The 27,400-nt window shown below is 37.5% G+C and overlaps 1 protein-coding gene across 10 annotated transcripts; it reads left to right on the top strand.

The window, feature by feature from the left end:
* Positions 1–1,888: 1,888 nt before the first annotated feature.
* LOC137830897 (serine/threonine-protein kinase BLUS1) lies at positions 1,889–27,400 on the top strand. Of its 10 annotated transcripts, none has more exons than XM_068638293.2 (19): positions 1,889–2,298; positions 2,372–2,751; positions 2,832–2,876; positions 3,760–3,841; positions 3,952–4,020; positions 4,200–4,370; positions 4,453–4,518; positions 7,845–7,913; positions 7,996–8,067; positions 8,163–8,518; positions 24,570–24,706; positions 24,817–24,911; positions 25,097–25,156; positions 25,378–25,479; positions 25,559–25,610; positions 25,700–25,755; positions 25,944–26,008; positions 26,100–26,151; positions 26,990–27,400. In XM_068638293.2, exons 1-19 carry the CDS (start codon positions 2,125–2,127, stop codon positions 27,062–27,064), a joined length of 2,178 nt encoding a protein of 725 aa, XP_068494394.2. In that variant the 5' UTR covers positions 1,889–2,124; the 3' UTR covers positions 27,065–27,400. The 10 variants fall into 10 exon arrangements, 9 of the variants coding, with proteins under 9 accessions (XP_068494394.2, XP_090159352.1, XP_090159350.1 ...); XM_090303225.1 differs by having other exon boundaries at positions 1,929–2,298; positions 4,190–4,370; XM_090303226.1 differs by lacking the exon at positions 3,760–3,841 and having other exon boundaries at positions 1,910–2,298; positions 4,190–4,370.

The following is a 27,400-nucleotide window of genomic DNA, read 5'->3' as shown; positions in this document are numbered from 1 at the left end:
CGAGAAATTTCAGAAACAGGGGAACGAGGAAGGAGAAGAAAACAAGCAATGCGAGAATGTAAACCGTCCCAAGCAGTAATATCAGTACAAAAAGTCAAGAGAAAGAGCTATCAATGAAGAAAAACCATACCTTTGAATGATCAGAATGATAAAGATTTTGGGTATGAGAAGAGGGATCAGAGAAAGCTTCGAGTAGGAAGATGAAGTGTGAATGAGAATGCAATTGATGGAACAGTGATTGGAGCGCACGTTTTCGAAAGCTATAACACAAACCTGAGAAGCGCAAACGACGTTAAGTCGTGACCATGCGATTGGGCCACGTGTCGGAAGATTATTGCGTGACTTAAGGTATCACGTCATAGTGCAAAAACGTCCCATCACTAGAATGCCACGTAGGACGGTAGGGCGAGGCCTTAGTCTTTTCGCTGAAAATGGTGTTGTCAGCTCAAGACTGGGGGGCTTGTGTACCGACCCGTCCACGGGCGTTGACCAAAGTCAACACTTGGTGGGACCCATCAAGGGCACAGGGAGACGAGAAGGGAGGTGGTTAGGCCTCGGGCGTTGACCGAACTCGAGCGTTGACCAGCCTCGGGCGTTGACTGGGTCCGAACCAAGGGGTGCTTACATCCGATGGGCGCCACCTCCCGATACCCACGGGAAAGAACTACCGTGGAGGAGGCGGCACCATAGGGCACACCCACAGATAGGAAGGGCCACCCCCCGATACCCACGGGTAGGGGAGACCATGGAGGGGGCGGCACGGTAAGAGGCCACGGTAAGGGCGTGGAGGCCTCGGGCCTCGGTACCTCAGAAGAGTAATAAAGAGAAGAGAAAGGTGGCTTTAAGGCCATACTCCCAGTACCAGCAGGGAGAGACCTGACTCGCGAAGTACCCCTGCATGAGGTGTAGAGACGCGGCAGTGCACGCCACCTTTGGAGAGCCACTGGGACAGATACGACCCGCGAGAGGGCCATGTCCCAGGGGGTAATCTACATGCATGGTACGAAAGGAAGGTAGAGATACTCCCAGGGTGAGTGACTAGAGGCTGGGGCGCATGAGTTGGCACCCAGGTAGTCACCCCCTGCGCCGAATGCACTTCGAAGAAGGGAGACTTACGCGCTGAGATTTCCCTAAGTTGGGTTACAACGTCGTAAGGCCTCCACCCAGAGTTGCGCTTAAGTCCTAAGTGACACGTGGCAGAGGCACTGAAACCCAAGGTATATAAGCTTTTCTGAAAGCTTAGTAAGGTACGTTTGAATCATTTGCAAGCTTACACACTGTACGCACGAGTGATTTGAGCACAAGAGAGAAGTTAGTTAGAAAACAGTTACGCACCTTCAGAACACAGTAGTTGCAGTGTTCCGATACGGAGGTGCACGGTGTTTACTGCCATACTGACTTGAGCGTCGGAGTGCAAACGACCGCGAGGACGCCCTTTGTTCTCTCTGTTTCAGGTACTCACGGCGGCGAATGGTGGAGATTTGGAACAAAGACGAAGGAGTCCTTGACACGCGAGTCTTAGCTACGCACGAAACACGACCTGGTCAACCGGCAGGAACATTTAGTAAGGTGTAAAGTTTAAGGTGGAGCGTGTCAACCAATCATTTTCCTTTCTTTTATTTTCCACATTCTTGAATTCAAAATGTGATAATTTGGGTGATGATATTTTGACACCCTGCTCCAGTTTATACTTACAATAAAATATTAATATTTATAATAAAAAAAATAAAAAAATGTTTTTAATAAAAATATAGACAAAATATAAAATATTAAAATAATTTTTAAAATTAGAAAAATTAAAATTAATTAAAATATTAATATTTAGTAAAGTGTAAGGTAAACCAATCATTTTCCTTTATTTTATTTTCCACATTCTTAAATTCAAAATGTGATATAAATTTAGAGACGCACACTTGAATTAGCCTCTTTACTCGCGCTTTGTTTGGTGACAAGAAGGACTCAACAATCGCTTAACAATGACGGGTTTGTGAGTGAGAAGTGTGCAGCAGTGCACTGAAAATGAAAATGAAAATGGCTTGTGATTGCGACGAAGCAGTGGTGGATTGTGTTGGAACATCATCATCATCCATTATGAAGATCACCACATTCATTGAGTGAAGCCACATGGGAGGGACTCATGAACAAAGCCAAAACTTCTCCACCAACCCTTCCGACTACAAGCTTCTAGAAGAAGTTGGTTATGGCGCCACCGCCACCGTCTACAGAGCCATCTATCTTCCCTTCAACCAACTGGTTGCCGTCAAGTGCTTGGATCTCGATCGCTGTGACATCAATCTCGTTAGAATCTTCTTCCTCCTCGCTGCTCTCTCATATCGGTTATCATCTTAATCGATGTTTGATATTGCAACAGGATGATTTGCGAAGGGAGGCGCAGACGATGAGTCTGGTCGATCATCCGAATGTGGTGAAGGCATACTGCTCCTTCGCGGTGGAGCGGAGTCTGTGGGTGGTGATGCAGTTCATGGACGAGGGCTCCTGTTTCCATCTCATGAAGACTGCGTATATGGAAGGGTTCGAGGAGGAGGCAATCAGATCCATCCTCAAAGAAACTCTGAAGGCCCTGCAGTACCTCCACCACCACGGCCACATTCATCGGGACGTCAAGGCCGGCAACATTTTACTCGGCAGCAGCGGCGCGGTCAAGCTCGCCGACTTCGGTGTTGCCACTTGCTTGTTCGACGCCGGCGACAGGCAGCGCGGCAGAAACACTTTTGTCGGGACCCCTTGCTGGTATCACATCACAGCATTTGTTTCTCATTCACTCTCTGTACAGCGTAACATTATATGTTCTTGCCACCTTTCTTCTGCAGGATGGCTCCTGAGGTGCTGCAACCTTCAAGTGGCTATAATTCCAAGTCAGTCATTCATCCAATTAATCTTCTTATTAGCTGTCTCTGCCTATTACCATAACATTGTACATTCTGTTACTGCTAACTCAAAACATTTGATTTTGCCAATGTGTTAATAACACCCTTTTCAGAAAATTGTTTATCCCTTTTTTATAAGTACTTTGTAATCGAATGGTGAATTGTTTTTTTTCTTTCTATAATATCCTAATTAGATATTTGTAATAACTCACAAAAAAAGTGTTTCTCTCTTAATCGGGTTTGAGAGTACACGGACTCACGGTACCAAAGTCTCTCTCTCAACTACTTTAACTCTAAATATCTAAGGATAATTTTGGAACAACAATACATAGCTATTGTTTTTAACGAATTGAACTAATTTTCTTTTTGGGTGTGAATTAGTTGAAAGAGTCTTTCCCATTAGGGACAATGGAAGTAACTGTTATTAAGGGCATGACTAGTGTACTGTAATGGTTTAATGCTTTTGGGTAAATAGTTTAATTAAGCATTGATTTAATAAGTTCTTAGTCTAATAAGCTATGGATTATGATTTTGGATGAGAGTTTCTCAAATTCTTGACTGTGAAGCTGGTTGACATAAGCTGTAAAAAGCTTATTCTTATATAGGCTTTTCCATGAAGTTTATTGAAATAAGTTCAGAAGGGCTTATGAAAAGGTCATAAGCTATTTTCAAAAGCCTAAATTAGCTTTGTATTAGCTCTTCCAAATGCCCTCTTGTTCATGCAGAATTGCTTATGAAAGGTTGTGGTTTCCGTTGACTACAATTCTTTCCAGTTTGTTTGTTTGTTCAATGGACTCTTTTTTTGTTTTTATTGGGATTGAATAATGGGCCAAGTTTATTGTTATTGCTGAGGTTCATAAATGTTGAATAGGGCTGATATTTGGTCTTTTGGGATTACGGCACTAGAGTTGGCTCATGGTCATGCCCCGTTTTCAAAATACCCTCCAATGAAGGTATTTACATCCAGTGGTTGCTAAGAGACAGTGTCTAAAAAGATGTTCACATTGAACTGTGTGATATAATTTATAATATAAGATGACTTAACTTTTTGTTTCATGTATAGGTTCTTCTAATGACTATACAGAATGCCCCTCCTGGACTTGATTATGACCGTGATAAGAAGTTCTCTAAGGTATTGCTGTTCTTTCTGGATGGACTGTTACACATGAGTCATCATTATGATACATGTAGTTTTATTTAGTTCATTACTCATGGCACATAAGATTGAATTTTGGTTCTGATATGGTTGTTATTCATAATGTGTTCCTTGTTTAATCGTTGTCTAATTAAAGTATTTCCAGTTGTGATCAGTCTTTTAAGGAAATGGTTGCTATGTGCCTAGTGAAAGATCAAACAAAAAGGCCATCAGCAGAGAAGTTACTGAAACATTCCTTCTTCAAACATGTTAAGCCTCCCCAACTCTCTTTAAAAAAACTGTTTGCTGACTTACCACCTCTTTGGAATCGTGTAAAAGCCCTCCAGGTTGGTTTTCATGCAGGCCTTGGTGCAGTTTTTAAATTTCTTTCTTCCTGCTAGCTTTACCTAAGTTCACTAATTCTTGCAGCTCAAAGATGCAGCTCAACTAGCAGTGAAGAAAATGCCTTCTGCAGAAGAAGAGGCAATATCTCAGGTTAAAGCTGATATTCAAATTCTTATTTGCCACATACTGTGATTAATTTAGTGATTCTTTGGAGCATTATTTGAATGAAGGAAGCCTTATTGTTTCAAGCCATGTTTATAGTATCTGTTAAAATGAGAGTGAGTTAGGGAGTGGAGAGAACATGACAGCAAACTAGTGTGGGGATAGGTCATGGAAGATGGAACCACTCTAATACTATGTTGAAAATTTTGGAATAGATAAAGGAAGGGATGCAAAATAAAATGAAACACTATTCAATATTAACTGAGATGTAGCACTGTTGAATGTAACAAACTTATCTCAAAGTTTGTGTTATTCTATTCTATTATTCTGTTATTATTTCTATCTGTAAATAAACAACTTTATGTGTGTATTTTATACAAGAATATTAATCCTATATTTCTTAATATGGTATCAAAGCATAGGGTTAAAATTCATTTTTTTTTGGTGAACCCACTATTAACTGGTGTTGCCGCTCGTATGCCGCTGCGCGGCTTCTGCCACTGTTTTCATCCTTGTAATGGATCTAGCCTTCTGTTGTTCATCATAGCCCGTTTGATTTTTAATTTTTTGTTGTCTCTAATCTTCATCTATGGCCTCTTTTGTTGCTCCCTCACAAACATCTAGTGTGGGCTCTGTTTCATCTGATATCTCAAGACAACCTACTATTTTTAATGAATTTCTCAAATCGTACGAGGATCGTCAGATATCTAGTTCTACTCCTTCCTTCAATTTCACTCATAGGTACATCTTTTGTTGGCCTTACTCACTCTACTTCCCTTGGCCCTTGAGTTCTAAATATTCCCCTCCTCCACCACCTTTTCAAGTTTGCATTCATCGTCAACCTTCCCATCGTACATCGGATGACTCTCTTCTAGTGCCAAATCCTCCCCCCTTTTGGGTTCGATGGTTGAACCTAATCTTCCCATTGCCCTCTGTATAGGTATACATTCTACTCGTAATCCTTTTCCATATTATTATACTACTTTAAGCTACCATCGACTATTATCAACCTTTTTATACCTTCCTTTCGTCTACTTTTTCTGTGTCAATTCCATAGGGGATGCCTTAGCTCCTCTTGGTTGGCATCAGGAAATTCTTGATGAAATAAGTGTTCTTCAGACCAGTGGAGCTTGGAAACTTGTTTCTTACCTTCTGGGAAATCTGTTGTTGGTTGCAAGTGAGTTTTTGCCATCAAAGAAGTTGGTCCTGATGGTACTATTGATCATCTCAAAACCCGTCTTGTGGCTAAAGGTTATACACAAATTTTTGGTTTGAACTATGGTGATATGTTTTCTCTAGTGGCAAATATGACTTTTGTTCGCTTATTCATAGTCATGGAAACTCTTCAAAGATGGCCTTTTTATCAACTCGATGTCAAAATTGCTTTTCTTAATGGAGATTTGCATGAAGAATTTTATATGGAACAACCTCCTGATTTTGTTGCTCACGGAGTCAGGGGGAGTCTTCTGGATTGGTATGTCATCTTTGCAAATCTTTACATGGCTTCAAGGAGTCTCCTAGGGCCTGGTTTGGAAAATTTAGTAGTCTTGTTCAACAATTTGGTATGACTCTCATATGTTGATGACATTGTTCTTAGAGGTAGTGACCACCATAACATCTCTCCAATAAATCAACATATTTGTCACCACTTTCAAATCAAAGATCTTGGAAACTCATATTTATTGGGGATTGAGGTAGCACAATTCAACAATGATATTGTTATCTCTCAAAAGAAGTATGCATTGGATATTTTGGAGGAAAATTGGTTTAATGAATTCAAAATTTGTTGACACACCTATGGATCTTAATGTCAAACTCCTACCTAATCGGGGGGAACCTTTCTCAAATTCTGAGAAGTAAAGAAGATTAGTTGGAAAATTTGTTGAACTATATTACTGTTAATCGTCCTGATATTTCATTTGCAGTTAGTATGGTGAGTCAATTCCTTAATTTCCCTTGTGTTGATCATTGGAATGCAGTCATTTGTATATTGAAGTACATTAAAGGTTCTCCTAGAAAAATGCTTGTTATATATGATCAAAATAATCATACTAGAGTTGTATGTTATTCAGATGCCAATTGGGTACAATCTCCATTTGATAGAAGACCCACTTTTGAATATTGTGTTTCAATTGGTGATTATTTGATTTCATGGAAGAGCAAGAAACAAAATGTTGTGGTAAGATCTAGTGCTAAAGCAGAATGTAGAGCTATGACCTTATTTACTTGTGAGTTTATTTGACTTAAACAGTTATTTAAGGAATAGCAATTTGGAAATGTCACTCAAATGACACTCATGTGATAATCAAACTGCTATTCATATTAGTTTAAATCTTATCTTTCATGAAAGAACCAAACATATTAAGATTGATTGTCATTTCATTCAAGAAAGGATTATGGTTGGAGACATCACGACTAACTTTGTTGATTCGAATGATTAGTTAACAAATATTTTCACAAAATCTTTACGTGAATCTAGAATTGATTATATTTGTAACAAGCTTGGTACATACAATTTATATGCACCAGTTTGAGGGGAGTGTTGAACGTAACGGGTTTAACCCATAGTTTATGTTATTCTGTTATTATTTTCATCTATAAATAAACAATCCTATGTGTGTATTTTACACAAGGAATATTAATCCTATATTTATTTTCTTTACTCTTAATAATCACAGATTCACAATGTATTAATGTATTTGATATAGTCATAAAACAAGAAAACAAAATCATATTTATACTAATATAATTCTAACTAATTAGGGAATTAAATCATGATAAGGAAATATGAAAACACATCCCAAGAGATAGTAAGAAATAGGGAGACTAATCTAGAGGATAATATAACAACAATCACAAAGCCTTTTCCAACTAGATGAGGTTGATTACTTGAACTACACAGTGCCATTCATTACAATTAAAAAACAAAACTTCAAAAATATTAATTAGCTTGAGATCTCTCTTGAAAACTTCCTTCAACATCCTTTTTGGTGTCGCTCTCCTCCTTTTCACCAGACTGAAAATCATGCTATCATGCTCTTTGCTAAGATTTTCTCGTATTCAAACTGTAACAATGATTTATATATTCTAAACAGTTAGCATTATTTAAAATGGAAGGGGTTTTAGGGAACTTTGTCCCTAATTCCTATAAAAGTGTTTTATGTATGACTAACCTAACTACACTTTTTGGTAACTGGACATTTAAAGCTTCAGTTAAAATATAATGCAACATATATATGTTTCTTGTAGAAAACAAAACATTATCACCTTTATCTTTGGCTCCATAGATAATAGACTTATATATTTTGCTTTAGAGTCAATACCAACGAGGAGTTAGCGCATGGAACTTTGATATTGATGATTTGAAAGCTCAAGCTTCATTGGTATGTATTCATGTTCATATCTATTCGCTTAACTAGTTTGTCCCTTATTAGATCTGAACTAATATATCTTTAATTTTTCTAGGTGAGGAATGATGATGATATTGCTGAGATGAGGGAAGAAGATGAAAACAATTTTTTCACCAATTACAAGGCTGTAAGAAGACATTACTGAATTTTTGATATTGTTCAATTGTTCTAAACATTCTATACTGTTAAAGGATCATTTTCTTCTGTTGTTTGTCAAGATAGGGTGCAGTTGATTCCCAGTCTGGTAATGGAAAAATGAATTCAGAGAAATCAAAACTGAATAAGATCACATCACAGGTAGGGGCTATTGACATAAAAGAGACTGAGCAGAGTGAATACTTAAACAAAAACAAGAAGATTCCAGAAAGCGAAATCCAAGAACTTGGATTTCCCAAAAATATTTTTTGGGAAAGAAATGTGTCAACTTCGAAAGCAACAACATCTAATGTAGAGAAAGATATAATTATGACCAAAACTAAAGGCCAAATGGTAAAAAGCCGTCAAACCCATAGTGGACCACTGTTGCCAGTCACAATTCTCAATCATTCGAAATTAGAAAGGGAACGAATATCAACAAGGTACTTTATATTTTTTTGTATCATATCTTGTTTTATTTTAGACTCTAATTAGAGTTTAACAAACTTTTTGATGAAATGAAGTTAGTTCCTCCTATAGTTTCCTAAATATGACAATTAGTTACAAGTCAGTGACAATAGAGGATTTGTAGCTAGTTAAAACATCTTGGTTGTTAGCTACAGAGGTTGGAAGGAGACGAGTTCAACTTAAGTAGGAGGAAAGTTAGAAACAAGGGTGACATTTAGAGTTGTAGCATTGATAAAACATGTCGTGGTTGTGGCTCTGTTGTAAGGGAAACGTTCTAGATTAGATTTCTTTTTTTTTTTGAATAATATTATTCTACTTAATATGGGACTCCTTACACTGTCGCCCCTTATGACTTACATCCACAATGACTTTCACTCAATTGACACTGGCCTTATAGTAGTCAGTTCCTCTTTTACAACTTCATTTACCAATCGGTATTATTAAAGTAAAAGAAAGAATAAGGTAAATCCCTTGTGTATATTGAACACATAGAGTTATGTTTATATAGGAAAAGAAACATATGGACTAAGCCCATTACATAAATATGAAATATGTAACAATATCTATAATATCTCATAATATCTAATTATATCTAATAATATCCAATAATATCTAACACTCCCCCTCAAGCTGGTCCATATAGATCATATGTACCCAGCTTGTTACAAATGTAATCAATCCTAGGCCCTCGTAAGGGTTTAGTAAAAATATCTGCTAATTGATTATTTGAATTAACAAACTCAGTCTTGATATCTCCCGATATAATCTTTTCTGCTTCTGCACTAGATCTTGGCACAACACTCTGTTTCTTGCCTCTTCCAAGAGATCAAGTTATCACCAATGGAGACACAATAACCGGAAGTTGATCTTCTATCAGATGGAGATCTTGCCCAATCAGCATCTGAATAACAAACAACTTTAGTATGGTTATTATGACCATATAACAAAACTTTTTCCAGGAGAGCCTTTAATGTACTTCACAGTACGAATGATTGCATTCCAATGATCTTCACATGGAGAATTAAGAAATTGACTCACCACACTGACTGCAAAGGAAATATCAGGACGAGTAACAGTGAGATAGTTCAATTTTCCAACTAATCTTCTGTACTTCTCAAGATCTGAAAGAGGCTCCCCCTGATTGGGTAGAAGCTTGACATTGGGATCCATGGGAGTATCAACAAATTTCGAATTCATCAACCCAATTTCCTTCAAAATATCCAATGCGTATTTTCTTTGAGAGATAACTGTTGGGAAAAACGGGTAATTTTCCCACTAAAACAGAACCCTAACAGAGCTACCCGACAAATAATATTGAATAAATAAAGCGAAATAATAAAAGAGATAAAGAGGAAAAAACACACTCGAAAATTGTTAACAGAGTTCGGCCTGTTTAGCCTAATCTCCGAGCACAGCTGAAATAGCCCGCTTTTATTATTATGGGAGAAGATATTACAAATTGAGATATATAACAGTGAAGGAGGAGAGTTTAATTTATAACCCTCAAACCTCCTTCCCAAACAATGAATCCACCAATGTGGGACTTGGGATTAAGCCAAAATCAACAAATCTCCACCTTGGCTTAATTTCAAGTCCCACCTAAAACAAATCTTATCAAAACATAACAAAAACAAACTTTGCAGTGCTTCAAATTTGTGCCTCCGGGCGCTAACTTCAAATGTGCAAGATATTAACCAAGTCTAAACAGTGTTCAAACTTGGTCCTTGTAACCACTTTGGTGAGCATATCTGCAGGATTCTCCGTAGTGTGAATCTTCTGGAGAACAATCTCCTCTTCTTCGAGAATCTCACGCACAAAGTGATAACGAACATCAATGTGCTTCGTCCGTGCATGAAAGACTTGATTCTTTGCTAAATGAATAGCACTCTGACTGTCAGAATATAACTCAAGTTGTTTCTGACCAACTCCCAAGTCTTTAAGCAACCCATGAAGCCAAATTGCTTCCTTCACAGCCTCTGTAATCGCCATATACTCTGCCTCTGTCGTAGACAAAGCCACCGTAGACTGCAAGGTAGACTTCTAACTAACTGGCGCTTTTGCTAAAGTGAACAAATAGCCAGTTGTAGAACGTCGATTATCCAAATCACCTGCATAATCAGAATCACAATATCCAACTATGCATTGACCAAGTGATTCATCTTGCTCAAATGTCAATCCAACATCTAAGGTATTTTGGAGGTACCGTAGAATCCATCTCACACCTTGCCAATGTCCCTTGCCCGGATTATGCATGTACCTGTTAACAACACTCACAGCTTGTGAAATATCTGGTCTTGTACACACCATTGCATACATCAAGCTTCCAACTGCATTTGCATATGGGACTTTCGCCATGTATTCTCGTTCTTCATCAGTCGTCGGAGATAAACGGCTACTCAATTTCAAATGAGGAGCAAGTGGGGTACTTACAGGTTTTGTATCTTCGTGTATACCAAAACGTTGTAGTACCTTCTGCAAATACTGCTTCTGTAACAGCCAAAGTTTTCCCCTCTCCCTGTCCCTGTTTATCTCCATGCCGAGAATCTTCTTGGCTTCCCCCAAATCCTTCATCTCGAACTCTTTACTCAATTGAGCCTTTAACCTGTCAATCTCAACTTGGCTCTTTGCTGCAATCAACATATCATCAACATATAAGAGTAAGTAAATGTAGGAACCATCTTCAAGTCTGCGCAAATACACACAGTGATCATATTTGCTTCTCTTGTACTTCTGATCCTTCATGAACTTATCAAATCGTTTGTACCACTGTCTCGGAGATTGTTTCAGTCCGTACAACGATTTGCTAAGTTTACAAACCCAATCTTCTTTACCATCAACCTTGTATCCTTCTGGTTGAGTCATATAGATTTCCTCCTTCAAATCACCGTGTAGGAATGCGGTCTTTACATCAAGTTGAGCAAGCTCCAAATTCAACTGTGCTACCAAGGCCAACAAAATTCGAATAGAGGAATGTTTAACAACTGGAGAAAATACCTCATTATAATCAATTCCCTCCCTCTGAACAAAGCCTTTAGCAACCAACCTTGCCTTGTAGCGAACATCTTCTTTATTAGGAAATCCTTCTTTCTTTGCAAATACCCATTTGCACCCAATTGCCTTCTTACCTTTTGGTAATTGTGTCAGCTTCCACGTCTTGTTCTTCTTTAAAGACTGCATCTCCTCTTCCATCGCACCTGCCCAATTACCACTCTCTGAACTCAGAATGGCTTCTGGGTAAGTGGATGGAATGTCATCAACAACTGGAAGTGCATAGGCAACCATATCCATGAAACGAGCAGGCTTCTGAATATCTCGTCTTTGTCTTCTAACTGCAATTGGCGCTGATTGCTGTTGAGATTCTTGGGTAGGAACCTCTTCCTCATCGACTCTTCTTCTGCCATATGAGAGTCACTTGTGGTATTTCGTGTTGGGATCACCACCATGGTTATCAAACTCGCGAGTCAACTCGTTGACTCGTCTGAGTTTACGTGCCCACTTTGCCTTACCGAGGTAACTCGGTAGTAAACTCGTTTTTGGGGTGAATTCGGTGAAATCGCAGTGAACTCGCGACTCTAGTCCGAGTTGGCAAGTCCAACTGGGTTTTTTTTAAACCCAAAACGGTGTCGTTTGTGTTTGCATGTGGACTGCGTCTTCTTCGTGTTCTTCTGTGGAGTGCGGCAATAGATCGAGCGGTGCGTGCGATGGTCGCGGGTTACAGGTGGTGGCGTCACGGTGGTCGCGAGTTGCAGGTGGTGGCGTCGCGGTGGTCGCAGGTTGCTGCTTGAGATGGGTGGTGTGAAATTAGGGTAGGGAAGGGATTAGGGTTCTATTTTTTTTTATTGGGCTGCTACAGAATGAAGTGGGCTTGCTGCAGAATGAAGTGGGCTTGCTGCACATTAGTTTTTTTTTGGGCAGAAGTTAAATTTGGAGGAGCAATATATTTTTTAAGGAAGGTCTGGGAGGGTGTGGATCAAATTCAAGTGAGGTCAATAGAACTGCATCTTCTAATAGAAGTAAAAATGTTCTAAAAAACTATAAATTTTTTTTATTAATTTTTTTTAATAGAAAAGTAGACTCTTACGAGTCGAGTCTGCGAGTCGAGTCTACGGAGCTTCCACGAGTCTACGTAGACTCGCGAGTTTGACAACCTTGATCACCACTGTCGGCTCAAACTCCACCTGCTTCCGGGCACACTCCACCTGTTGTGGAGTACTATCAGCTCCTTCTGGATTTACCTTCTTTAACATGGAAGATTCATCAAAGCTAACATCCCTGCTGATAATCGTCTTCTTTGCCTCTAGACACCACAAACGGTATCCCTTCACTCCAGGACTAAAACCCATGAAAAGAGCCTTCTTTGCCCGTGGATCCAACTTTGATTCAATCACATGATAATATGCAATAGAACCAAAAACATGCAAAGAATCATAATCAGTTGCAGGTTTTCCAGACCATACCTCTAATGGGGTTTTGCCATCTATAGCAGATGATGGCAAACGATTGACGAGATGTTGAGCGTATGTCACAGCCTCAGCCCAAACTCTCTGCCTAACTTAACATTAGACAACATACAACAAACTTTCTCCACAAGTGTCTTGTTCATACGCTCTGACACCCCATTCTGATGTGGTGTTTTTCTAATAGTGAAGTGCCGAACTATGCCACAATCTTGGCATACATTCAGGAACGAATCACTCTTGTATTCTCCTCCATTGTCTGTTCGGAGAACCTTAATCTTCCTTTCTGTCTAGTTTTCAACTTGAGCTTTCCACTTAAGGAAAATTTCAAGCACATCATTTTTGTTCTTCATAGTAAACACCCAAACTCTCCTGGAAAAATCATCCACAAAAGTGACAAAATAATGCCTACCTCCGATTGACGGAGTCTTGGCAGGTCCCCACACATCTGAATGCACATAATCCAGAATACCCTTAGTATTGTGAATTGCAGTGCCAAACTTCACTCTTCGTTGTTTTCCCAGAACACAATGCTCACAAAATTCAAGTTTGCAAGCCTTCGTACCTTTCAACAATCCCTCCTTGGTAAGAATTTGCAAGGATTTCTCTCCAGCATGTCCCAACCTCATATGCCACAACTTAGTTGCCTCAGCATCCTTCTTAGAGGTAGAAGTTGTTGTCGCTACTGTCCCCACCACTGTACTACCTTGATAGTAATACAAATTGTTCTTCCTCACGCCTTTCAACATCACCAGTGCTCCTGAAGTTGCTTTAAGAATTCCATCTCGCATCGTCACAACTAGGCCTTTAGATTCTAAAGCCCCCAATGAGATGAGATTCTTCTTCAACTTTGGCACGTACCGTACATCCCGCAAAATTCTGGTGGATCCATCATGATTCCGCAACTTGATTAAACCTATCCCAGTTGTCTTACATGGATTATCATTACCCATGTAAACAACCCTGCCATCACGTTCTTGAAATTCAAAGAACCATTCCCGAATGGGACACATATGATAGGTACAACCTGAATCCAATATCCACTCATCTGAATATGATGCTGAAAGCGAGACAATTAAAGAGATATCTGATTCCACATCACTTTTGCATTTTGCAACATTTGCATCTTGCGGAGCCTTCCCTTTCTTCTGCAGTTTTGGACAGTCTTTCTCCTCTACCTCTTTTGGTTTCTCTCCTTCAATAGCAATATCAAGACCCTGCTGAAAAAGAGAGTCCAAGACCTCTCCTTTCCACATGCCAAAATGTTCAGTGCCATAAAATATTTCCACCGCCAATTTCAAAGTGGACACTGGGAACCTCGACCATGATGACGAGGAGCCCGACACTCTGGATACATCCTTTGCTTCTTCTTCTTGATTTGCCATTACAAACTCAAAATATAATATTCAATATTACAAATAATTTCAAACAACCCAAGGCGAACCTTCGGCTTTTGATACCACTTGTTGGAAAAAACGGGTAATTTTCCCACTAAAACAGAACCCTAACAGAGCTACCCGACAAATAATATTGAATAAATAAAGCGGAATAATAAAAGAGATAAAGAGGAAAAAACACACCCGAAAATTGTTAACGGAGTTCGGCCTGTTTAGCCTAATCTCTGAGCACAGCAAAAACAGCCCGCTTTTATTATTATGGGAGAAGATATTACAAATTGAGATATATAACAGTGAAGGAGGAGAGTTTAATTTATAACCCTCAAACCTCCTTCCCAAACAATGAACCCACCAATGTGGGACTTGGGATTAAGCCAAAATCAACAATAACAATACCAGTACTGGATTGTGCTACCTCAATCCCCAAGAAATATCTGTGTTTGCCAAGATCTTTGGTCTGAAAGTGTTGACAAAGGTGTTGTTTTACTTGTGAGATGCCATGGTGATCACTGCCGGTAAGAACAATGTCATCAACATACAAGATAGATACACCCAACACTCTAGTGACGATAAAAAACTGAATGATCTGCTTCTCTGCGAGTCATACCAAACTGTTAAACAACATTACTAAATTTTCCAAATCAAGCCCTAGGAGACTACTTGAAGCCATATAATGATTTGCGAAGACGACATACCATTCCAGAAGACTCCCCTTGAGCAACAAAACCGGGAGGTTGCTCCATATAAATTTGTTCTTGCAAATCCCCATTAAGAAAAACATTTTTGACTTCCAGTTGATAAAGAGGCGCCATTGTTAAAGAGCAGCCATAGCTATGAATAAGCGAACAGTATCCATCTTTGCCACTGGGGAAAAAGTATCACCATAGTCTAAACCAAAAATTTGGGTATAACCCTTAGCCACAAGACGAGCTTTGAGACAATCAATAGTACCATCAGGACCCACTTTGATAGCAAAAATCCACCTGCAACCAACAAGAGATTTCCTAGATGGTAAAGGAACAAGTTCCCAAGTTCCATTATTCTGAAGCGCATTCATTTCATCAAGCATGGCCTGACGCCAACCAGGATGAGCTAAGGCATCACCTACAGATTTTGGAATGGATACAGAAGAAATAGACGAAAGGCAAGTATAAAAGGGTTGAGATAGTCTATGGTAACTCAAAGCAGTATAATGTAGAGAGGGATTACGGGTAGAACGTATACCTTTAAGAATAGCAATAGGAAGATCAGGTTCAACTTTCGGAGCCGGAGGGGGATGAGGTGTTGGCACCAGAATAGAGTCAACTGATGGACGATGAGACGTTTGACGACGACTATACACCTGAAGAGTTGATGGCGGTGGTGAATCGTTAGGTGCACTAGGCACAACAAGAGGAATATTAACTTGATTAGATGAAGACATAGAAGGAGAAGGACAAGACTTAAAGTAAAGGGAAGATTCACTGAAGGTGACATCTGCTGAAATAAAATAACGGTTTAAAGAATGTGAGAAACATTTATATTCTTTTTGTGATCTAGTGAACCCTAAAAAGACACATTTGTGTGACTTAGAAGATAATTTATCATGACCAGGACTAAAATTATGAACAAAGCATGTGGACCCAAAAACTTTGGGAGGTAAAGAGTGGAGAGGGTCATGTGGAAATAAAATAGAATGAAGAATTTTGTAATCTAAAACTGAAGATGGCATGCGATTAATGAGATAACATGCACTAAGAATAGCATCACCCCAAAAACGCTGAGGAACATTACCATGGATTAAAATAGTACGAGTTGTTTCAACAAGATGTCTATTCTTGCGCTCAGCTACCCCATTTTATTGACGTGTATAAGCACATGAAGTTTGATGAAGAATACCATGAGAAGCCATAAAATTTTTAAAAGAATGAGAAAGATACTCACGTCCATTATCACTGCGCAAAATTCGAATGGAAATCCCAAATTGATTTTTAATTTCATTGTAAAATATTTGAAATATAGAAAACAACTCAGAACGATTTTTCATTAAAAACACCCAAGTATTTCTTGAATAATCATCAATAAAAGTAACAAAATACTAAAATCCTAAATTAGACTTAATACGACTTGGTCCCCAAATGTCATAGTGAATTAAGGCAAAAGGAGATGAAGCACGTTGTGAGACACTACTAGGAAAAGAACTACGAATGTGCTTCCCTACCTGACATGACTCACACGATAAACTAGATATATTAGGCAAACTTGGAACAAGCTGCCGCATCTTGGCAAGACTAGGATGACCCAACCGAGGATGAATGAGAGATGGAGAATCCATAATCGCGCCAACATGTGCAGAGATTTGTAGTTGATAAAGTCCATGAGACTCACATCCGGTGCCAATTATCCGTCCCGAACTCCGGTCCTATAAAGAAACAGAATCTTTGGTAAAAGAAATAACACAATCAAGGGAACGAGTGAGACGACTAATGGATAATAAGTTAAATGGAGACCCAGGGACATAAAGAACATTATCAATAGATAAAGAGGGAAAAAGATTAATAGTACCAACACCATGTGATGGTACCCTAGATCCATTGGCCATGGTGACCGAAGGTAAATAACCCGTAGTAGATAGGGAAGAAAAAAAAGATTGATTACCAGTAATGTGATCTGTGGCACCTGAATTTATAACCCAAGGACCAAGGGAATTAGAGGGAGTGAGGCCAACAAAAGATGTACCTGAATGCGCAACAGAAGTAGTGGAACTGGGGTTCTGACGATCCTCATACCATTTAAGAAATTCATTGAAAATAGTAGGCTGGCCTGAGCTATCAATTGAAGTATGGTCCACAATGGCAGCGGAAGCAGAAGAGGGAACGAAAGAAGCCATAAAAGATTGGGACAAATATAGTCACCGACAATTGGCGGCAACAGCAAAGATGAAGGCTCCTATGAGATTTCGACGGCGTCTCCGACGAGATTCCGGCAGCGTCTCCGGCGAAGGTCCAGCAGCGGTGGTTAGAAAATTCCAATGAACACTAGGTTCAACAATAAAATTGAACCCTAACTGTATGCTCTGATACCATATTAAAGTAAAAGAAAGAATAGGGTAAATCCCTTGTGTATATTGAACACATAGGGTTATGTTTATATAGGAAAAGAAACATATGGACCAAGCCCATTAACAATATCTATAATATCTCATAATATCTAATAATATCTAACAGGTATTATGTTTGCACCTTGATATATAGGCATCCCTTTTCATACACCAACTCTCAAAGAAAACTCCAATTGTTGGGACTTAATCACAAAAGGATAGCCCAACCCAAAAAGACTTATCTATTAGGTGGGAGAGCCTCAAGGTTTAAATATCAGATCAGATAGTTTATTCTACTCACTATCAAAGCTTGTAAGAGAAGCTTTTCTCTTGGTAGATGGCATCAATCATGACGTAGTTAGGAGTTAGTTGGTTACAAAGCTTGTAAGAGAAGCTTCTCCTTAGCTTGTGAGGAAGTTTCTCCAACCATAGTTAGAAAGCCTAGGTTGTCTTAACTAGGTCTAATTTAGTAAAGCTTCTACCATAAGCTTCTTCTCTCTATATTTACTTTGTATACTAATCTTTTTAGACGATTTTGAATGAAATTTAATTGTCTCCATGGATGCTTCTTTTTTTGCTTGAAGTTTTTCTTGGACTTGAAGTGTTGATGTTATAAACATTGCTTGCTAGCACTAGTTTTTTTATTGAATTGAGTAATCATAGCCTTGTAACTTGGAAATGTAGATTTGTTGATTTGGAGTTTGGATGACTTAGGACATCAAATCTTTGAGACTTTTATTGTAAACAATGAAGGAATATAGCATGAAGCTCATGTCATGGACCTAGGTAGAGGCTTCTTGCAATACAATTGAGTTTGCTAACAAGAGCAATTGGGTGACCTTGTTGGATTGAGGTCATTTGAGAGTTAAGGGCACATCCAAATGAAATAAAAATGGGGCGGTCCAAATGAGTGAAACTTAACATAAGAGCCCATAATCTGTGGTGATTGGGCCAAGGGTCTTGAGCTCACTGTTGGCTCAAGAAGAAGGAGGGGTTGAATAAAGTCTTTGACTTTTTCTCACAAACAATAGACTGAATAACAACTAAACAAAGCAACACAACAATTTTATACTAATTCAACTAAAGTCATGGACTATGTCTAATTCTCCTTTAAGACAACTTTTTAAGAGATTCCACTAATAATCAAAGAGTACAAAGCGAATACACAAACCATTCCTAGTTAACCCATCTCAATCTTTCTCTGAGATTAAGAACTCAAAAGATTGTGATAAGGAAACTCTCAGAGAGGACAATTAAACTGACTAGGTGATTTCTCAAAGTTAAGAATGCAAAGCTTTAGCTCTCTTGAAAAACTTAGAACACTTGGACAAAATTGTAAACTAGCTCTTTTCAACTGTATATTTCTATATCTATGTGTTATTCACTAGAGACTTTGGTCTTTATACAGGCTTCGTGAATATGACCATTGCTCCAAAAATGATTTTTCATTTGATGTTGCAATCTCAACTAATTGCTTTATATTAGCATTGCAAGAATTGATATGTTCAAAGAGGATACTGAAAAAGTTGTATTTCCATATAGATGTTGCAAAGCTTAACATGAAAACAATTTGAATTTATGCAATAAAAACGTAATGTGAATAAATCAATTAATTCTCTCCACGTTTCTTTTTGTTTCCTTTCTCAACTTAATATGAATGTTGTGAAATCTTTTTTTTCCTATATATGAAGCATGTTGGACACTTGCTTTTTTGGCACACTATTCCTAGTTATAACAAGCACAGAAACCACTTTTGATTATAACAAGTACACAAACTATTCCTAGTTAACCCATCTCAATCTTTCTCTGAGATTAAGAACTCAAAAGATTGTGATAAGGAAACTCTCAGAGACGACAATTAAACTGACTAGGTGATTTCTCAAAGTGAAGAATACAAAGCTTTAGCTCTCTTGAAAAACTTAGAACACTTTGACAAAATTGTAAACTAGCTCTTTTCAACTGTATATTTCTATATCTATGTGTTATTCACTAGAGACTTTGATCTTTATACAGGCTTTGTGAATATGACCATTGCTCCAAAAATGATTTTTCATTTAATGTTGCAATCTCAACTAATTGCTTTATAATTAGCATTGCAAGAATTGATATGTTCAAAGAGGATACTGAAAAAGTTGTATTTCCATATAGATGTTGCAAAGCTTAACATGGAAATATTTGAATATATGCAATAAAAACGTAATGTGAATAAATCAATTAAATCTCTTCACGTTTCTTTTGTTTCCTTTCTCAGCTTAATATGAATGTTGTGAAATCTTTTTTTTCCTATATATGAAGCATGTTGGACACTTGCATTTTTGAAAACTTGAACACAAACTTACCATATATAATCTTGTTTTAATTCTAGAAAGCATTTATGGTTACAACTGTTTATGTAGTGCAACGAATGCATAAAGGGCTGAATAACAAATTTTGAATTTGGATTTGATTTTTTAATAAATTTTCTTTGAATATGAGTATGTATCAAACAGCCTTTGAATATGGTTCTTTAGATTGTTTGGATGAAAAGTATGGGTTAGTTTGGCAATCACTACTCATTAATTCTTCTATAAAGGAGAGCCCATGTACTATTTTCATAACTTTTGAGGGATTTAAATTATCTTGAGAGCTTTTTCTGTGGTTTGTTATCTCAAGTGCGTAATATAATATCCTAAGTGGCAAACCACATCCCATTCTTTACTTATCTTAGGTGTGTAGTATTCTAAGTGACGCATTGTGTAACCTCAAAGTTCTTTGGTTCTTATATTTGAATTTAAGATTCAAAGTGGTGAATCCTCCTTGACTTATCCATCTAGATTGTGGTGTCCTTTGAATTATCAATATGGAATTGTGGTGTCTTCTTCGTTTCTCATCTCATTTCGCATTTTCTATTTCTTTTACTTATTTTGTAGAAATTGTTGGAAACGATCCGTATTCATAGATAGAGGTTAGATCCTTATCATACTGTATGTTTAATTCTTTAGACGGAGATAATCATAGAACATGTAACATGTGTTGGTAACCTTTAGAGGGTCTAATGAGCTATAGCTGGAACAAAACACACATTAGAAGGTTCATAATGAATAACATATACATATGTACAAGTCATGATATTTGTTATCATCAAAATATTCCATATAGGGATGATTTAATGGTTCTATACTGGTTAAACTATTTGGGTCTCAACAATTGTCATGTTGTAAATCCAAAATCATGGCCAAGCTAGTTTGAACAAGTTATATGTATTTTCTCCATCAATGAGGATGGTGATGTGCGATCTAGAAACCTGAAAAATGTCTTTGGCATGCTAGAATGTGCATTGAGACTAATGAGGGCATTGAAATTGTTAGGCAGATGGTCGTTGAATCGAAGGAGTTAGGTTGTGCCCATCAAACTTAGGAACCTCAAGTTAATTGAGAGGATGTTGAGTGTTGTGGGTGGAGGGTGTGCCAATGGGGAAGTAGAAGTGATTGGGATTGCAGATAGATGCTTAAGGATAGGATTAAGCTAAAGAGAGATATTATGGTGCTTTGTAGTAAAGGTGGATCATGTTTGGGTGTTAGTAAGAATTGTTGGTGTACAACTGTCCAGCTGTTTGCCTTTTTTGTACAACCATCCAGCTGTTTGCTTGTATGTTAGTGTACAACTGTCCATAGCTAATAGTGTTAGGCGGTAGCACACAACTGCTGAATGGCACAAACACTATAAATATTTGTAATATTCATTTCATTTGTTGTTGAACAATTAAGAAAAAATCCTCTCATTCAGTTTCTAAGAGGTGACATTGAGGGTGGTGTCCTCGAGGCAGTTGATGGTGGTTTTGAGGGTATTATTCATCATGGTAAGTCGAGCCAAATTAATAGAACATTGTTCTATAGAAAAGGCAAAGGATAATTGAGCTTGGCTATGTTAAGGGTATATTGATAATGTTGTGCCTCATAAATAAAGTACCTTTCAGGTCTTTAAAAGCTACTAGTGTTGATTGATTGGTTCATGGTTTTTTTTTTGCATTTAGGTCCTTGAAAAAGTTTTATGTTAGTACGTTAATACTTTCACTAAATGGGATTGTTAACAAAAGTACAAAACATGAGTGAAGTGGCATAGTGGGAGGTTTTCTCACTCCTAGGTCACTCGTACTCTTTCTCATTCCAAATTGACCTAAACTTTTGAATAAATCAATTTGTAGTAGTGTGCAATGAATTCAGGCTTTAAGAACAAGATTTTTGAAATCTTGATATCCGAGGACCATTTTTCCTTTTCCACATTCTCCTTCAACTCGAAAATGTCCATGATGGATTGCTTCTTCGGTGCCTTCAACTTTGACTGCCGCATCTGGCACCATTCCTCTCAGAAAAAGCAACTTTGATGTCTGCATTCACCGCTGAAGACTTCTGGTTTGTATAGCTTGTACATTTATTATTCTACAACATAACTTGCCCATTTGTCATGTCTTAATGATTTTCTTGCTCTCATAGTTTGTATTGCTGGATTTTGCAGATTTAGAGGTTCAAAGTAGTTCAGGACGTACTCTTTGCTTGTTAGGTTACCGAGCAACAAATTGGTTTCATGTTATGATAATTGTTAGTTCTAGGAATCTATTACACTAACAGAAACATGGAACCCAAAAGAAGAAGAGTTCTGAGAAGTATATTGAATACTAATGGTGCATTACAAGATTGGATTAGAACCATAAAAAAATGTCCAATGGGCAATCTATTTGTCATTTACATCTAACTTCTATTAAAAATATTAACTAGCTCTCACAAATGACTCCAACTATCCTATTTACATGTGTTAGCTTATTTCATATCATTTCAATTTTAAGTTTTATTATGTATGAATTAATAATTGTAAATTTAAAAATACATATAAAAGTTGCTCACATTGTACTGTGGTGTACTATTTATCATTCTGACAATAATAAGACATTCCTTTTTGTTCAGATCAACTATTGTTACATTATTTACTTGTTTACTTGAGATGTTGCTGTGAAGTCTTCTTTTAACCCCTCCCTTTGAGCATTTTTAGCATTGCCGCATTGAAATCTCAGCACACCAGACAAATCATCTCAATCTTCTTCGCTTCCTCTTCCACTTCCTCCTCCTCCACCGCACATCTATTAGTAACATACTTATTCACTTTCTCTAGTTCACTCTCATTAGAAACACCATCCGATTCTACCTTCCTTTGTCTTCACCATCTCCGACAAGGTAAGATCTTAGTTCGGTGAACTCATCCAACCATTGACACACAACACCCCTCACTTCTCTTCCCAAATTCTCACATTTTTTCCTATTTCACGCTTCTCATTCTTTCCCTTTGGCATGGCACCATTGTTTTCCTTCTCCATCACACCTACAAATCAATCCCTCTCCATTATACATGGTTGTTCTTACTGAGGATGAGCTTGGGATCTCCCAAGGTGTTTGGGGCGAGCAAGATGATCAGTCCGAGTTGCTGGACTGAGTGGTGGAACACCTATAGAAGATTCTTCGACGCTCAAGTCAGTAAGAGCTTAGATAAATATAAAGAGATTTAAGTGAGTTATGAGATTAGATTATACTTCCTGAAGAATAATGCTATAGTTATAGGCTTTTGGGCCTAATGAAGTGTCCAATAAGGTGGTTACATACTTGTAACTTCTAGGCCATGTTGCACAATGTGTGACCTATATATGCGGTACTTTCACAATCAAGTCGAGTTATAAGGTAACTGCAGGCTACATTTTTGGTTGTACCTTGGTCTGTTTCAAGTTAGCCAAGCTGGAGTCCTTCAGGGACGAGCCAGGCATGTTCATCAACTTCTACAAGTCAAAGCCTTTTCCATGATGTTTGCACGAACAATATAACACAATGCAGGTTAGAAAAATACTAATACAAAATCAAATAAGCTTTAGAAATTATATACCCTATAAAGAATGCTTCAGGATCTTTGGCAAGTGGAACGTTGACAAGGACTTTACAGTTTATAGGCCTCGACAACCCCTTGATTAGCTCCACATTTTTCTTCTCTTCGGGGGAGAGAAGGTACTTGACCCTTGATTTAAACTTATCCAGACATTGCCAGTACAATGGAAAGCAAAGACAAACGTCCAGGTAAAAGAAGTCTTTTTTGCTTGTCCTTAGCAGTGCTCAGCATGAAGAATTTATCTTTGAAGTTTTTGAAAGAAGAGGCATAGATGGTAAAAAGAGGACCAAAATGGTCCCCATTTAATGAGACCCAACCAACCCGGTTCCCGTGTTTTAGCTGGTCAAAATACATGAACGTGTTGGTGGTCGGTTTGATTTTTAAATGATGGCACAAGACTTGAAAAGCCTTAAGAAAGGCCTAGTTGGTGGTTGACCCTAGTGATTCAACAGAGTCGAACATTAAAATAGGAGTCATTTAAGAGTGGGATAGGTGTCACTGTGGCACTTATTGATGATTTAAATTTCTGTTAGAGTTTCAGTAATGTGGCAGCTAATTCTTTTCTGGGCTCGAGTCCAAAACAAAAATATATATTTTTCAGAAACAAAAAAGAAATCTAATAACAATAAGACATACCCGTTCATCATTTGGAATTTTCTATTTTCAATAATCAGTAAATTATCTAACAAAGTCTATCAAGCTAATGCGCCTCTTTGTTGTCTTCTTGGGTCGTGAGTGTTGGTTTGGGCTTTGTTACTATCAGATACTAGGTTAAGGGAGAGGCATTCAAATTTAAGCGTTTAGGGTATAGAGCAGTAGCTGTTGTAAAAGGGGAAACCCTAGGAGGGAAGAGTGTTGTCCTATTTTTTGTTCTTTTCATCTTATTAACAAAATCTGTTTTCTATTTCCCATTTCCCATTTCTAGTTCTTGGTTCTTAACAAAAGTCAACAATGAAGAATATGTAGGCATGGAAGTTTTACTCATCTCTTGTACCTTTAGAGTTGTCTAATATGGTTGTAAAATGTTGTAACTTGGAAGTGTGTAATTGTAAGTTTATATTAATGGATCCATTGTTTCACATGTGGCTCTTTCCATTCCTTACGGATGCTCCACTGCTATTGTTCTATACTTCTTCTCAATATCATCGTATTTTGCTTTATAAGACATTTAATGCTCTGTTACTCTTAGGATTGAGAATGGAAATCAGGTACTGGATAAGAAAAATAATCGTGAAGTGCGACGACCTCCAAATTTTAGCGGTCCATTGATGCTTCCACCACGAGCCTCAGCAAATAGTTTATCAGCTCCAATAAAGTCTTCGGGAGGTACTTAAGCTATACGTATGCACCAGCAGGCTATGTGCAGAATTTCAACTAGTTTTTTAACCAAACCATCTTAATTCTAAGTTTAATTTGGTTTCCATCACTCTTGGTAGGATTCAGGGATTCCTTGGATGACAAGTCTAAGGCTAATCAAGTACAAATTAAAGGGCGATTTTCTGTGACATCAGAAAATTTAGATCTTGTAAAGGTGTGCTCTATTCTTACAACTGAATTGTCTTATCATTTAGCATTAACTGACTTCACATTGGAACATAGGATATTCCTGTAAGTTCAGTTTCACGCCGATCACATTGTTCTAATTAATTACTATTTATGTATTTATGTTATAAATTCCCTAAACTGATGTTTATGTTCCCATAACATTTGATATAGGGCTCATCACTGCGGAAATCTGCCAGTGTTAGTGATTGGATGTTGGATTCCAAACAAATGGTTTGTGCATAAGCCATATTCTTATGTATCTAACATGTTTAGCACGTCACATATTTGGTTTATGCTCTCAACAATTTATAAAGTTAAATGGATAGAGTTCATTTTCAAATTTGGGAAACTTTTGCATCTTGAGTTGGTTTCCGAGTATATATGATGTATAATTTATTACTTGCTTGTTATGTAAGGCTCATTTATCTTCTACTGAATCTGTTTTTGTTCAGCCAATTAGTCAGGGCACCAAGGATTCTGCCACCAACAATATCTCTGCATCACTTCTTTTGACTCACCTTCAAAATCTTCTCCAGCAAACATCAATGCAACAGGTGAGCAAAATGTCAGAAAGTTAATCACGAAACTGACTTTGCAAATTTATGATCTCATTGAAAGTTCTATTTTAACCAGGATCTTATAATGAATCTGTTGAATAGCTTGCAATCTGCTGAAGGGATTGAAGGTAAGAATGAAGGATTTTCCCTTGATTATACTTGAAGCAATTGTTGTAGACGGTTTTGAATGATACAATGATCCAATTATTATTGTCAGTTTCACAGAATGGAAAGTTGCCACCAATACCTCGCAGTTCAGAAATTAATGGGAGTGTGAGTAATTTTTGCCCAATTTATCCTTTAAACTAGTGTGCTTAATTAATTTTCAACTTTTGTACGGTTCCATTTTCTTGGAAGAATTATTCATTCACTCTCTCATTACATAAACCTCTACTAAATCCAATAAGGTAATAATTATTCATCAGCTTGATGTTCTCCTCAGACGTTTGTGTCATTGACAGGTTGACACAGCAGCTGCAGAGAGGGAACGTCTTCTGCTTCTCAAAATTATAGAGCTACATACTCGGTTAGTTGTATCAATTTAAATATTATTTCTCACTATTCCTTTTACTTTGACTTCAAATAGCTTATTTACTATTAGTTGTATCATATTACAGGATGACCACTTTGACTGATGAATTGACCGCTGAGAAGTTAAAATACATGCAGGTAATTTTCTGTAGAAACTGTTAGCTCGCTTTCTCTGTTTTATTCTTAAAGAAAATTCATTCATGTTTTTTTTAATTAAGATCATGTTAAGCATCATTATTAAATTTTATCATTCCAACTAGATTGACACCTTTAAGGTTCATCAATCACCCACCACAACATGAAAACACTATAAAAACAAGAAAAAAAGATACAAAGAGCCCCAACAGGATCAAACAAAAACCCATGCAAAGAATAAACAACCTCAAAAGACTAACAAAATCTAAACTTCAGGAGGCTTAAACGATTTCTAAAAAAATTAAAACAAACACTGGAAGGTAAAAAATCAAATCATAGAAAATTCAATCTATTAACAAGATCAATGTTAGCAAAACCATCAACACATTTATTATCTTCACAAAAGACATGAAAGACTTTAAAATATATAACTTTGCAAATGTTAAAAGTTTTTTGCCAACAAGCTTTCAACCTTCAAAGAACAATACCAAAATTTTGCAAAGCATTGCAAACCAAAGAGGAGTCACCGTCAAGCATGATGCATTGGTAGTTTGTAGTTTTAACCATGCATGCATTACATAGGTTTCATTTCAACAAACTTTTCTATAGGTACTTGTAGGAGAAAAAAAAGAAACATCTTCAGAAATTAAAATTAGTTTATGCATGAACTAATTTTAACTTTTTGCAGAAATTTATTTCATTATCTTCTCCTAAAAATGTTTGTGTGGGAGAAGTATGTCTAAAAAAACAAATAATCATTAGCAAGTATGTGGGTGTTGTTTGGAATATATGTTTTAAGCTTTAAAATTAAGATCAAACTAATGATTTTGTTATGGAACAGTTGCAACAACAGCTAACGGCACTCCAAACTAAGGAACAAAATAGGGACAAGCTGATTAATCCTGATCTTCTTTAATGAAGTGCATGCACATCCACCTGTTAGTGATGTGTGAGATAAGTGATAGATTAACCTCTTCTAAAGGAGAAGGTGTTTTGGTATTGAAAATAGAGCTGGATATCTTCCCCGATCCAATTTGACATGGCAGCAAAATGTTTGTATGAAGATATACCACTGAGTTACGAACATAATATCACATTATTTATTTCATTCTTCTCTGCTGTATCTTCTGCTACCTGCTAAGTTTGCAGATCCTTTACGCATTTTTGTAAAGAAATTTATACGGGATTTAATATATCCTGAACTGTATTTCGTAGCAGCTAAAGCTTGTATGTTATTATTGTGTTGTACTAA

The sequence above is a fragment of the Phaseolus vulgaris genome, chromosome 6, assembly GCF_051622355.1.
Source record: "Phaseolus vulgaris cultivar YP4 chromosome 6, ASM5162235v1, whole genome shotgun sequence".
NCBI lineage: Eukaryota > Viridiplantae > Streptophyta > Magnoliopsida > Fabales > Fabaceae > Phaseolus > Phaseolus vulgaris.
Note: the sequence above shows the minus strand (reverse complement) of the source record. Positions and strands in the feature narration are given on the sequence as shown.

Bases quoted from the DNA above. Each gene is read 5' to 3' on its own strand.
- LOC137830897 (XM_068638293.2), top strand. From the start codon at position 2,125: ATGGGAGGGACTCATGAACAAAGCCAAAACTTCTCCACCAACCCTTCC. The intron at 4,021-4,199 runs GTATTGCTGTTC...AGTTGTGATCAG, and splicing joins GTGATAAGAAGTTCTCTAAG to TCTTTTAAGGAAATGGTTGC. The intron at 26,009-26,099 runs GTTAGTTGTATC...ATCATATTACAG, and splicing joins ATTATAGAGCTACATACTCG to GATGACCACTTTGACTGATG.